Source organism: Scardinius erythrophthalmus (assembly GCF_964197995.2).
Source record: "Scardinius erythrophthalmus genome assembly, chromosome: 12".
NCBI classification, from domain to species: domain Eukaryota; kingdom Metazoa; phylum Chordata; class Actinopteri; order Cypriniformes; family Leuciscidae; genus Scardinius; species Scardinius erythrophthalmus.
Genome location: NC_138232.1, coordinates 3,932,854 through 3,947,987, shown reverse-complemented (window position 1 = coordinate 3,947,987; position 15,134 = coordinate 3,932,854). Strand labels below are relative to the sequence as shown.

The following is a 15,134-nucleotide window of genomic DNA, read 5'->3' as shown; positions in this document are numbered from 1 at the left end:
ACAAGTGAGCAAATATTTGCCTAGATATGGTCTCCTCATCCCAGATCAACACATCCCAGCTATGGTAATTAGTGTAAACAAGATTATATTCTTCCTGAAGGGCCATTGAACATCAGGGTTGTACTGGAATTCAGTTTATGATGAGAAGTAGACATGGTTTTGGTCATAAATATATAATCTTCACAAATGAAATTCTGTTGCACTCATTTGGTATACCTGGGGAAACTTTAAAATTGTTAAAAATCGAATTAAAATGACTCTCTAATAGTTAATATTTCAATGACTAGATATCAAAATATCACACCAAGTAGTTGTTTTAAATTCCATGTTTTAAATGTTAGAACTTCTGTTCATACATCCACTAAACCAGAACAAGTTAAAAGTCATTGAGACTTCAAAAATGAAGTGAAGCTAGTGAAACAATCCTGCATTTTAGCTTCAAGTACAGACATTTGCTTAGACATTTTATCTAATACAATGACATTCATGTGACAGACATTTTTATGTGAAAATAGATTTTGGCACTTGGACTTGTTAAACTGCCATACTACATTTAATTTAAGGTGGTTATACTCTTTAAAATAATGGTTCCAAAAGAGGGTTTTTGTAGCGATATCACAGAACCATTTCGGGTTCCACAAATAACCTTTCAACAGTTTTAAAAGAACCAGTTTTACTTACATTGGTTAGTTCACCCAAAAATTATCCTATTATTTACTCACCCTCAAGCCATCCTAGACGTACATGACTTTCTTCTTTGAGCCAAAATATTTCCTGGCTCTTCTAAGCTTTATAATGGGAGTGAATGGTACCTAGATTTTTGAAGCCCAAAAAAGTGCATCAATCCATCATAAAAGTAATCCATATGACTCCAGGGGGTTAATAAAGGCCTTCTGAAGCCAAGCGATGCATTTTTGTAAGAAACATATCAATATTTATAACTTTATAAACTATAATCTCTGGCTTGAGGTAATGGACGTATACGAGTCGAGTTCCGGAGGAAGAGTGACCTCTGACCCGATCATGATCATGATGTAGGATGTAGGAGTTGCGTATAAGCTCAGGTGAGAGTAGACATTTACAGTTACGCATTTGGCAGATGCTTTTATCCAAAGCGACTAACATTGCATTTCAAGGTACATTTACATTCTTATCAGTTCTTCCTTTCCCTGGAAATTGAACTCATGACCTTGGCGTTACAAGCGCCAACACTCTACTGTTAGAGCTACAGGAAAGCCTTTGACCGCCTCTCACAAAAAACAAAACAAAAAAAAAAACAGGGCTGGGGAACAAACTCAAGCTCCTCTCACATTTCTCTTTAAAAATTCTCGTTTTAGACTTCTAATTCGTGACCGGTGTTTTGTTTTGTGATGTTTCACATCATGCATCGGGTCAGAGGTCACTCTTCCGCCGGAACTACACTCGCGTACAGCCGTTACCGGAAACCAGTGATTATAGTTTATAAAGTTATAAATATGGATATTTTTCTTACAAACACAGCATCACTGTGCTTCAGAAGGCCTTTATTAACCACCTGGAGTCATATGGATTACTTTTATGATGGATTAATGAGCCTTTTTGAACTTCAAGATTCACTCCCACTATAAAGTTTGGAAGAGCCAGGATATTTTTTAACATAACTGATTGTGTTTGTCTGAATAAGAAAGTCATGCACCTAGGATGGCTCGAGGGTGAGTAAATTATGGGATACTTTTCATTATTGGGTGAACTAACCCTTTAATATGAAGAACATTTTAATTATCTTTTGTGCAATGGAAAGCTTCCATGAATGTTAAAGGTTCGTTATTAAATACAATTTATTTTAAAGAATGTAAAATAACTAAGAAGACGGACAAATTTTGAATAGGCAATGCTGGCCAGCGTTCAATGCTTCAAGAAAATCATTTTTGAAGGTTAAAACCAAGCAAGATGTAAAGGACAATGACTACTTCTGGGAACAACTGCATTAACAAAATCACACTGCTCACATAAGCTGCATTCAAAACATGAAGACAGAATCATTTTGTTTCAGTGTTAATTTAATCATACAAATGTTCAATTATACATACAGGAAAAGGCTTTTCATATTTTCTCTCTTTCACTGTGCTATCATAGGACTCTATGCAAACTCTCCGCTCAGTCATACACCATGCCACGGTGCAGAAAACCTCAACAGATCTAACAGAAAAAAAAAAGAAATCTGAAAAAAAAGACAATAACGCAGCAATGAATCAATCACACTTCTCACATGCATAAGCAACACCCAAAAAAAAAAAAGAGAAAGAAAGAAAAATCCAGAGTGTAATTATAAACCGGAAGGAGGCTGTGAAGTGTGCAGCGCTCGGGATGAGGACATTCACAAAGAACAGCTCAAAGGAAGACATGACTGATGACGCGATGACACCATCCAGTGAGCTGTTTATGGGCCGAGCACTAGGAGAAACGTCAGTGTTGTTCTGTCCTTACGGCGACAAAAATGGAAACCAGTTTCAGAACATTAACTTCTTTTATGCTTCAACTTGTGAGTGCAACTTTTTGGAATATAGAAGGAACTGTCCCTTTACACACTGCATAGATCATTTGCAATGTAAAAGTGAAGCCACAGCAATTCAAGAAATTTGGACGCAATGTCAGTATCCGTTAATGGCGAAATCTTCCAGGTGCATAGAATTAAGGTGAAACGGACAAGAATTGCCTGACGTATTAAATTTAACAGGACATGGTGACACTAATCTCTTTTCCCTTGACATAAAGGTCAGTTTGGACTCTGATTTGCATAATGCTTGAGGACACCGGGGAATTTGTTTACTGGGGAATTTGTTTGCTCTTTTCTTCTTAGTAAATATACCAATTAAGAGAAAAAAAAAAAATATAGGAGACTGCTGTTAACGTTTTATGTTTTATAAATTGCCTAGCCATTGCAGCAAAACAGAAAATGGTGAGTAAAACGGCCTTTCAGATATATTTAGCAAGATATAGACATCCAAGAAGCTCTCCATCATACCAAACACAGAGGCACGATTTAAACCAAATAAATTCCACAAAATTCTTTATGCATTAAAATATTATTGGGAACTTTCCAGCTCACAATTTACCATTTCAACATTTAGCAACATCTCAAGAGAATTCAATTTAAAGAGAATATTTTTGGGGTTAAATGCAGGCACTACCGCAGAAAATAATTGGTACCTTAGTAAAATCGAAAAAACGGAGAAGGAAAAACAAAACCATGTGTATAGGGAAATGCCCTTAGAATGGAAGTAGTGCACTTGCCACATAGACTTCAATTGCAGACAATTGAATAAATGTCAACGCATTTTCAGTTCAGAGAGGTACAAATCGAAATCTCCCGTCAACGGAGAAACACTTGCATTTAACCCAGAATATTCCTTTAAAACGAACTCATTCTCACACTTTCCCCTCATTAAAACACCCTCAGCTCATTTTTAAAAAAAGCTTAATACCATCGCAGGTCTAAGTGAACGGCAGAAATGTAGGACTGGGAAAATAAACCAGTGATGTGCTTGTGAACTCTTAGGTCAGTAAACAAGGGAACCAAAGTCACATCTGCTTACTATCATCTCTGGTGGATTGCGTCATTATGAGTGGAAACCAACATCAGCACTCTATAACTCCAGAAAAACATCAATGTAAACAAATATGATAACAGCAACAAGATAGTTACTAAGGGCATCTCTGACAACAGCTCTGACTTGACCTGTATAGTGGCAGTACAGATGTATACTTCAATATAATGAGACATGATGTGCTCATGTACGCTGTACAGGTTGCTGGGTTTTTCAGTGAATCCAGAGCAGGCTTCAATAGCAATTTTGTAATAAACAAACAATTACAAGTGGCTGGCGAAGGACCATATGAAACCTTTGTTGTTTCTACCAATTACACAATTTAACCTCCAAGTAGGCACATTGACCTTTTTTTCTTTCTTTTTTTCCTAACTTGAAACTGTCCAGTTTGTAAAGTAAAAGAACATTGATGTAAAATTATAAAACTACTTGAGAGGCATTAATTCTTCATTCATTTGTTGATGGCTTTTGTGCATGGCTGAAACACTCAGTCGCACACATATTCAGATGACTCTCACAAACCCCCAGTCATGTTTCACTGCAAAATCATAAGGAACAAATGAGAATTATACTTTGCTTAAAGAAACAAAGCCCTGTTTTTAGCACCATTAAGATTTCCTTCAATGTGACATTATTTTCAAAATTATAAATGCAAATATTTGTATGTTATTTCAATTGTAAAGTATTTATACATTGTTGTATTTGTTGTACATTAATTGGTTGTATTTCAAATTAGGCTAATAAAACAAAAACAGTGCAATATTTTAATACAATCATTTAAAAGGTGAGAACAATGGGAATTACAAAAAAAAAAAAAAATCTGAAATAGAATTGTCTGTATTTCGGTAATGAGAATTTGGTGGAAAATGTGCTGAATTGTCATGAAAATAATGTCATGAAGCAAAATTTCATACACATCCTAAAAGCAGGCTTCATTTTCTTTAAGCAAAATATAAATCGTATGCTTTTGTATTGAATTTGGGGTGAAAGGACTTTGATTCACTCATTCATTCATCCACCCGCCCTGCCGCTGTTTCTCATACGCATTTGTGCACTCACACTTCTGAATTTACTGCTGTAATGTGACAATACAGATCAGAAAAACGGTGTATTTTTCATTATATCTCTTTAGAATTTCTAGCACGCATCTAAAACTAGCATTCACACATGCGTAACTCAGGTGTCGCTTCAATATTGATTTGGAGCCAAACAGATTTGTCCACACATTTATGTGATGTTGTGATGCATCAGGGGAGAGGGAGGGTCACCAAGTCTTTAGAGTAAATCTGTTCCTCCTCTCACTTAACCCCTGAAAAGGGCAAAAGCAGAAGCTCCGATGAGCTACCGAAAGGTTTCTGTATCTTAAGACTGTCCAAACGGGAAGGGTCCATTAATGCCCTGGGAATAAACAGAAAGAGTGAGATAAAACTCTGTCAAAACAAGATCAATTGTTAATAGATTTATACATTTGCTAAATAAAAGTCTGTGTAAAACTTTAAACCGTGTTTAGAGGCATTTCTTACACCCCAAATAAAAAGAGCACCATGGCTCTGGCTCATGGCTCCCTCATCCAATGTAAGTCTACTATGGGATTCATAATAATATTACCACATGTATTAATATTCAGGGTTAAGGGCATAGGCGAAATGGCCGAGCACCCACGAAAAAACATGACATATTCTCAATTAATTTTAACCAATTAAAAAAATCGATTGAGATTCGGGAACCTCTCTGATTGGTGGATCTCACGGTGATAAATTGCATTTTAAAGGGGTCATGACATGAGAAATCATATTTGCCTTGATCTTTTGACATAAACAAGGTCTTCGTACCATTAAAACCTCCTGCAAGAGTAATAGCTTAAAACATCCTTATAAACAAAGCATTTATTTAATCAAGCTCCAAAACAGATCAGTTTGATATTGTGTGACCTGTGATGTCACAGGGGAAAATATATTTGCGTATGTCTTTCTTTGGAGGCACTGGCAGTCATCGATGAATAGTTATACATCATCGCACTATAGGCCCCGCCCACTGGCATTCAGCCGCTTAATGGCTGGCATTTGCATACACTGGATCAAAAGCCAATAGAAGCCATTATAATCACTGGCGCTGTCTACACTGGATACAGCATACAGATTCGCAGTCACTATTGCAGCTCATGTGCAATAGTGAGTGGACGTTGAAACTGTTTTCTATGCAATGACGTTAGCCAATCATAACTGTCAATTTACTGACATGTCTTAAAGGAGCCGCGCCATAAAAATGGGTAATTTCAGACAGAGGGTCAAAATGAAGGTAGAAAATACACATTTTTTTTGTGCAAAAAAAAACAAAACAAAAAACTATTAAAATTATAAGTAAACCTTAGGGAGCCTATTAAAATAATTTTAAACAAATCCATATCATGTCCCCTTTAAGTAATTAACTCCAAAATAATCAGGTATATTAGCGAGAGATCGCGACAACACTCATGGAAAGAATATGTGTTTTTGTTTGGTTTGAAATGTATACAGTCTGTGTGTTTCTTTTCACGAGACAAATAACTTTTGGGTAATGAATTCATCCAAACTAACACCAAGTATAATTAATTATGGAGTAATGAGAATGGTCAAACATTTTAAGGGGCATTTGTTGCGTATGTGTATGTCAACTTGCTTAGCCTAGTTATCATTTGCTCATGGAAACAGGTGAATAAAGACCTGTTTATATTTGGTTTGTAAAGTATTTGTATTAGCAAGTTTGCAAAAAAACGAAAGAAGTTAGTTCATTTCTCTTCATGGGGAAACATAAATAGGCGCCTATGGTTAAGGGTTTGGTCAAATACAGGAGCAATGTAAGAGTTGTGACAGTAAAACACCAAGTTTTACATAAATATTTGACCCTCAGATTGTTCTGAAGGCAAATAGTCTCTAAACTGAAATCAATACTAGATTTACAACATTACACTGGGAATATATTTATGCTATGGGTTGGTTTGGGTTTTAGTAATTTGTGAGATTTCAACTGTGATTTATTTGACTGGTTAATGACTTTTCGCCATCAGCTCACATGCTTGCATGGAACTCCATCTTGTGGCCAAGAGGCAAAGTTTAACCCCCTCAAGGGCCTACTAAACAGCCTCTAGGATTAACATTTACAGACGTCAACCCCACAGTTAACACAGTTAAATATTTCTCAGCCTTTTAACACTTGAAATACATTTCAATGTCAATTTATGAAATGGAGTAAAAGGGTGTTTTTTTGTAAATCAGAGGGAACAAACCAAGCAGACATTGTCAGCAAGCAGATTCAAAAAGAGTAGTTAAAATAATCAGTGCATGTTTTCCAGTTTTCACTAAATAAACACAGGAAAGATGAATATTAATTCATTTATATTTATATGCACCAATATAACAAATCAAATCTAACATTTTTAATTTAAAATATAATGCGCAATGAACATTTTTGAGTGAATCAGAGTTATAATATTCATTGAAATTAACAGTTTAAACAGATTCACAGACATTAATCAAATTGATCAAGTCTAACACTATGTTTTTACGAGACATTATTAAAATTAGTAATTATTGCCCGGCCCTACTTCTACATATGATTTTCTTGGAGAGCGGCCTTTAGGTGTGTCTGAAAAAACAGTGTCTTTGGTGTGGTGCTAATCATCCACACAGGTCACACAAGTCAGCAAAGAGCCAATCAGCCCTTTCCTGCTATCTGGATGGAAATTTAGTACAGGTTTTTCAAGTATTCCAAGGAAATCTTACAAGAATAGTTGTTGGTTGGGTCAGGAACTACACAGTAAATTTCTTAATCAACACTTGTTGAATGATCACTCAAAAAAGTTCGTGCTGTGGCATTATTCACTTAATTGTATAAATTAAATATTGCTGTTTATATTGGTGCATATAAAAGAAAACTTGATTTTACTGTGTTTTAGTTATTACATTAAACAACAAAAAACACCCTTTCAAGACATTTCAAAGCAACTTATAAACAGAATAGAGATACATATTAAATCATCAAAAGGCAGAAACTGTTTTAGCTGTATCTCCCAGTCTCAGTATCACATGTGTGCGAAATGAGGAAAGGTGTAACCAAACACGGTGAATCATCACAAAGTGCTTTTCTTTGGTTAGATGTCACAAAACAGGGCAGGGAACAGAAATGTGACGCGCTGTTGTTAAGTGACCTTCTGTGTTAAGAGATCATATGGCGGTCAGCACATTGAGAGCTTTCCAGTACAGACTTTTGGCACGAAAGCAAGATTTTGGGAGGGTGTCAAAAAGACCTGCTGACTGTTTCATCACGGTTTTCTGAACTGAATCTTGTGCTGGATGCATCTTGACCTTTTAACTTACCTTTGGAAAAAGCTCCTGATTTCATGAACATTTATAGCAGGTTTAGAGAATTGGAGCGTTGAGCATTTTCTCATCAAGTTAATCAATAGTAGTTGTAATCATTCATTATTTGGACATAAAACGTACACCTACAGCTGGGTGATATACTGAACATCCATAATATATCTGTGATGATTTTATTGCTGATATACACTGCCATTTATAAAGTTTGGGATCAGTTTTTAACTTTATTTTTATTTATTTTTACAAAAAGTCTCTTCTCTCACCAAGGCTGCATTTATTTGATCAAAAATACAGTAAAAACCAGGAATATTGTGAAATATTATTACAATTTAAAATAACTGTTTTCTACCTGAATTTATTTTAAAATGTAATTTATTCCTGTGATCAAAGCAAATTTTCAGCATCATTACTCCAGTTTTCAGTGTCACATGATCATTTAGAAATCATTCTAATATGCTGCTCATAAATAAATATTTATGATTATTATCAATGTTGACAACAGTTGTGCTGCTTCACATATTTGAGAAAACGTGATACATTTTTTATTCCTGATTCTTTGATGAATAGAAAGCCCAAATGAACAGAATTTATTTAAACGGTAAACATTTGAATGGTAGTGTAAAAAAACAAGAGCTGTCCTAGACTAAATATTTTTCTAGTCGACTAGTAGTCGTTCATTTAAAGGTATAGCGGAGGATTTTTTACTTCCGGGTGGATCACCTATACTATTGGTCCTCCTAATTGTCAATCATTCTGGTGAATCAATCAAACTTTTCAAAAAGTGGAGAGGGCGGGTCTTATCTAAAATTCGGAAAGATCCTCCACTATACCTTTAAGTGATTAGTCGACCATATTAATAAGCCATAAATCATAATCACGAGCCTTTAATTGCCTATATATATATATTACATAACCTAATCAGCGCTCAAGTGCACGCATAGAGCTTGCCAGGACATTTTTTAATATAACTCCGATTGTATTCGTCTGAACGAAGATTGTCATATACACCTAGGATGGCTTCATGGTGAGTAAATCATGGGTTAATTTTCATTTTTGGGCGAACTATCCCTTTAAGTCACGATGCTGACTCGTCATCTCCGCAGTAGCTAGTGGACGTGCCTAGCTGCCTATATGCCCATTACATACGGATTACATAATCTGAGAATATTCATTTTATTATTTACTTTTTTTGATTAGTCGCCTATTAGGGGACGGCTCTAGTAAAAATAAGACTTTAATCATGTTAACCAGCAAATAACTGTAAAGATTGTACCATTAGACTAATTTAACAGTCTCTCCTTGGGACTCAGGAGTGCATTAAGAGGGATTTAATTTATTTTTATTGCCATATCAGCAAAGATTTAAAAAATTGACCTTGACACTGTAATAACGGGAGATTATTTATAGCACCCATGTTAAACAATAGGAGTAAAAATGCCATTAAACTTCATAGCAGTCTGTTTCAATTATTCGGTTCAAAAACAATTCGCTCTATATCACCCAGCCGTATTCACACCCCATTATCATGCTAATCTTCACTCAACTCAATGAAAAACTCCAAATGGCAAACATACCTGGCTGTAAGTCACTACTGATAAGTTGTTTTGGAGACCATTTGGTGTAATATTTACAGAGCTGTGATTGAGTCCATTTTGATCTTGCTGAATGGAGTCCAGTGGGGCCTCCCAGGGGCCCCCGGGGTCATTTAGATTATCCTCATTGGTGTCCTGCTTGTTCTTCTGTGGTGAGGCGAAAGGGTTGAAGCCTCCCTCCACACTGCGGTGTGGCTGCGTGTTGAACTCCGTCTCGAAGGAGGATAACTGCTGTGTGACGCCCAGCAGGCCTCCCTCTTCCACACTCAATATCACCCAGATCACATCTGCAAAACAACGGGAATGAGGTGAGCCACGCATTCTTCAAGTCGCCAAAGCTGGTTGTGGAAACTCAGAACTTGCAGAACTAATGCTCTGAATGGCATATTACTGGGGGAAGGTGATATGACCAAAATCTTCTTTGACAGTATGAGAACATTTATTTCACGACAACGATATACGGAAGGGATAATCCACGGCTAGCTGTGCATTAAATGCTTTTAATGCACAACGGGGAGGCGAAGAACCACCCGACGCAAAGCAGGAGTGCATTCAAAACGTTTAATGCACAGCTAGCCTTGGATTATCCATTGTGTATATCGTTGATATAAATGATTTTAATGCACAACGTGGAGGCAAAGAACCACTCGACGCAAAGCAGGAGTGCATTCAGAACGTTTAATGCACAGCTAGCCGTGGATTATCCCGCTTATACCATGCTTGCAGGACTAAATTTGACTGGAAAGGTTAAAATGGAGGTTATTTTCATCAGCTACGACTCGTTAGATAAAGCTTTCTGTCTGCTTTAAATCAGACACAGAAATAAAGTAGTGCGTTAAGGTTCCACTTATTTGATTGAATTATAACATTTATTTGAATGAATTAGCCTATGGAGGGGGAGAGAGAGAGAGAGAGAGAGAGAGAGAGAGAGAGAGAGAGAGAGAGAGAGAGAGAGAGAGAGAGAGAGAGAGAGAGAGAGAGAGATGTGCATGTGAATTACCTGCGTCTGTTCAGTGTCTCTCTAGCAATGAAGCTGCGAGTTTAATTACTTCAAAAACAGCGTTACCACAGTACGATTCCCAATCTCTGAGTGCGTGTCAGTGACGTGTGTGTGTGTGTGTGTGTGTGTGTGTGTGTGTGTGTGTGTGTGTGCTTTAATGAAAGCAGTGCAATAATATGGAAGAGTGATTAAACCGACTTGGAACTACCTGTGCATTAAACGGTTTTATTGCACACCTTCCAGCCAATCAGAATCAAGTATTCAGAAAGACCATGGTTTAATCACAATATACACTGAAAAAGATTTGCCGTAGAAACAATTTTCACTTAGAAATTGCTAGTAAATTTCACAATTAATTAATAAGAAAGAAATGGCAAGTAACATTGAATTAAACATGACATTTTTTAAGTAGAAAGACTGAAAAAGTATTTTCTTGTAAAACGTACTCCAATATTCTTTGAAAAATTATTTAGTAACAGTGTAGTTATTTTATTTTTGTAATTAAAAATAACAAAGAAGCCAATTACAAACAATAGGACAAATACAATAAAACATAAAAATTAAAGATGTTCATGTACAGTAGGTTTATTTAACAATTGAATAATGTAAAAATAAAACAGCATAGTCTTCACTGTGTAAATTACATATACATTAATCATTTAAAAGCTACAAAAGTTACACAGCAGCAGGTATATTAGGTTGCTGTCACTGAGACCGAATGCACAAATCCAATATACTTACAGACATGCGTTTCCTTTCTCAACCGCTTATGTTCACTTAAGACAAAACTGACTGTGTCCACAATGATACTCGCCAAGATGGGTATTTTGGCATAATTTTGTGTGCATTTCTCTCTTCAAGACGTGAAAGAGAACTCAATTCGGTATTAGCACAAACTGACTTTTCTTTGGTGTCTTGTTGCCCTTGAATGGTTAAATAAATCACTTGTTTAAAGGTACACTGTGTAGGAATTTCTCCCTTCTAGCAGTGAAATTGTATTTTGCATTCAAACGAATAGTGCTCTCTAGCACCTCGCTTTTTCAATGCGTGTTGCAACTACGGTAGCCGTTATGTACCAAGAAGCTATGACAACATGTCTTCCAATAGCACTTCATCGAGTTTAACTACACATGTTCTACTGCTATGCTGCCTATATAATGAATTACACAACCAAGCAAAGAAAAAAGCTTGTAATTTAGACTGTAACATTGACTTACCTGTCGAGAACAAAGTAGGCAACTTCAGCGTCCCTTTCAAAGTATTTCTCCTTCATTAGCTCTTTCCACCTAGGAAAAGCTATCCCAATATTTACCCTCGTTTTTTTAATTCGCCGGTAACGTTTCACATTTTAAATCAAATATTTTGCTTTTTGGCGACGAGGATTCCTTCTCCTGTGACTCGGCATAAGTATGATCCTGCATTATGAAGTACCGTGCAGTGCAGCCTTTAAAATTTGCAGGGGCAATGTCAAGCGCCTCTCACTGATCTCCTTGTCCGTTTCAGCTGGTTTCAGTCACGTGACACTGGCTCTGAACGAAAATAGGCTAGTGCTTTTTATCCCTCTCTGCTATTATAGTTTTTCAAAATGGCGGAACGACATGGAAGCCTCCTTGGACTTACCCGTCCAATGTAAATAAAGATAAGAAATGATTTGCTTACGAGGATAAGTCAGATCATTGGCAGAGGTAATTTTACACCAATGAGGACATATTTATGAATAAAGACATTGCTTTTTGCTAATAAAATACTTAAACTACACAGTGCACCTTTAAATTGGCAAGACATTAAAAACACAGTATGCACTATGCAGAAAGAAAATCATAAGAGGATGACTAAATGACTATAGTGTTTTTATTTTTGGGTGAACTATCCCTTTAAAATGCTCATTGCATCATTTTTTTAAATAGTTGTTTCTTTAGCTTAATGTCATGAAAATGTTGCCTGTTACTTTTATCGTTTGCGTCTCACCTCCATAGAATAGTCCGGTGGCTGTGCACATTCTCCACTGGCCTTGGTACATGCCAGGAACGGCCGGACTGCGCATCTGCACGCTCACGTCTGAGATCTCCTGCGGGTCCAGAGACCGCACCATCACCATGTTCACATGACCAAACTGATCCCCACCAACATACTTCAGACACACACCCGGGGGCCACGACTCTGTACCTGCAAAGCACAAAGACAGGAATGACATTAGACAATCCGAGAGCTTTCTGTCCCTCCACTGACAGCTACGCAACTACCACTTTCAAGCCCCAGAAAGGTAGTGAAGACATCATAAAATTAATCAATGCCACTCCAGTGGTTTAACCTCAGTATTATGAAGCGTTGCAAATGCTTTGTTTGCGCAAAAAAACAAACAATTGACCACTTTACAAATTATTAATCTCCAACGTGCGTTCACAAGACGCATGAATGTTGTTGACACGAGAGTAGACGTTGTTGGGTGAAATTAATATTATATAAATAAAGTGGTAAATTATGTTTTTTTGCACAAATGAACGAATGTCTTGCGTGTGATGGGAAGTACTTAATTTGATAGTTTTCTTTTTTTTAGTTCACATAAAAATGAAAAGTCTGTCATTAACCAATATAAAAATGAAATCACGGTTTATTACAGTACAAAAATGACCATCGAACACATTTCTTTTGGACATTATATGTTTTCCCACAAGATTCCACTATGAAATGTGTAATGTCTGTGCTTGCATGCAAATATAACAACGTTGGTGTAAGTTTGGGTCATTAAACATTCAGCCTTTTCATATCTACAACCAGAACAAACAAAAAAACTCACCCGTATTCTGTATCCTCCATGTCTTTGTGAACTGTGTGTCAGGAGGAACGGATTCCCCCTCTCCAATCGTCACATCTTCCACAAAAGACATTGACGGCGTGTTGATATTTGGACTCTCAAAGTCATAATATGCACCAATAGCTGCTTGAAGGTTCCTAATAAGGCACAAATACAGACAGATCAACATGGGAGATTTAACTACCAAGAGCAAAACAACATGTGTATAATATATACAAGATGTATAAAGTGGCCAGAATGTAAAGTCATGTTCAAAACAAAAGAAGGGAGGGACAAACTAGTGTTGGCCTGTGTGTAAGACCTCAGATGAAAGTACACTCGTGTATTACATAACTCTGAAGTAAACTTAACAATAGCCTTTCCATGTCAACAAACACCAAGTTTACGCAAAGAAGCAACATACAAACACTTAGTGTAACGTTACTCTTTTTACAAATGAATACTACATCACTGTCGTTAAGCAAAACGGTATTTTAGAGGAGTCGTGACTGAGCAACATTAAACGATGTCTGTGGCTCAAAACATAGTGAGACCCCTACATAGACAGCATTTTGAAAGCACGACCTTACTCGGCAGCATTTCAGGTCATTAAAAAAAACAAACAAGAATGCTGCTGAGATAGGGAACTCGCAAGGATTTGAAACACTACCACTATAGTAGCGAGCTACTAGCACAAACAAGCTACATGTTTGACAACTGACATAAATGAAACAAACCACATAATTTAAGAACATGTTTGAGGAAATTCATTTTAAAGAGGACAACTGTCTAAAATATTACTTCTATAGTTCATATGAGCCGAAATGTTACATTTGATTTCTTTGTAAACAGTCAATTAGCAATTAGCTTGTTGTCTTTTTCGCTTCAGCTTTATTTAAACTCCACGGGGCTCATGACAACGGTCCTCGCGGGGCTATTTTTGACATGTAAGGCATTTTAAAGCAAGAAATCACAGTGGTAAACTCTTTATGTTCAGTTCAGCAGTAGGCCGCAGCCGAGTCCCCGGACTCACCAGTTGGTCATGTCCAGGAAGAAGGCGCAGCCAGCCGGGTTGAGCTGAAAACCCAGCAGCCTCTGAAACTCCGAGATGAGGACATCTTTATCCGTGGTGCCCATGCAGCTGAATTTTTGCATGAGCTCCGGATCCAGGTCTATGTCCATGCCCTCCATGAGCATGCGGCTGTCCCGGGGATAAGTTTTAATTGAGTCCGAGGCCTTCTCCAGTCATAACAAGCGACCCGATAACAAGCAGAGTACGCATGGCTGCGGGCGGGGCGTGACGTCACGCACGACGTAACTATGGTGCGGGGGAACGTCAGCTGTTGCTATTCGACTGCGGCGTGTCGTAATCCGCAGCACACAAACCAGTAGGCCTGTTGTAGTACCATGGTGGCGCAAGGTTATTCTATTTATTACATGGCTTGGTTGAATTCCAATGTAAAATGCGGTCTGTTATTCTTGATAACAGACCGCTGCGAAGTATAACACACCGTTGCCATGAAAAACAGAGCGTTGCTATGGACGCAGGATTCTAACGTACGGACTATTTTCTTTAGCGGAAGCAATACAATCGTTTTTAAATCAGTAAACTCCTTTTTAAAATCAATATTTTGTGTCAAATTATTGATTTATTTGGTGGGTAGCCATGTAATAAGCGGGATAATGTAGAGCGAGGCGGCCCATCAGGCTGATTCAAAACCTGTCAGGGTTGTATGTATTCGCTATAACAACCGCCGCCTCGCTCTACATTACCCCTTACATATGCAACGATATTAAATTTAA

General features: G+C 37.2%; 1 protein-coding gene across 1 annotated transcript; it reads right to left on the bottom strand.

The window, feature by feature from the left end:
• Nucleotides 1–2,021: 2,021 nt before the first annotated feature.
• ilrun (inflammation and lipid regulator with UBA-like and NBR1-like domains) lies at nt 2,022–14,694 on the bottom strand. Its single transcript, XM_081381822.1, has 5 exons — nt 14,365–14,694; nt 13,335–13,489; nt 12,506–12,703; nt 9,520–9,824; nt 2,022–4,985 (listed from the first exon to the last, which is right to left on the bottom strand). Exons 1-5 carry the CDS (start codon nt 14,526–14,528, stop codon nt 4,950–4,952), a joined length of 858 nt encoding a protein of 285 aa, XP_081237948.1. The 5' UTR covers nt 14,529–14,694; the 3' UTR covers nt 2,022–4,949.
• Nucleotides 14,695–15,134: the final 440 nt, after the last annotated feature.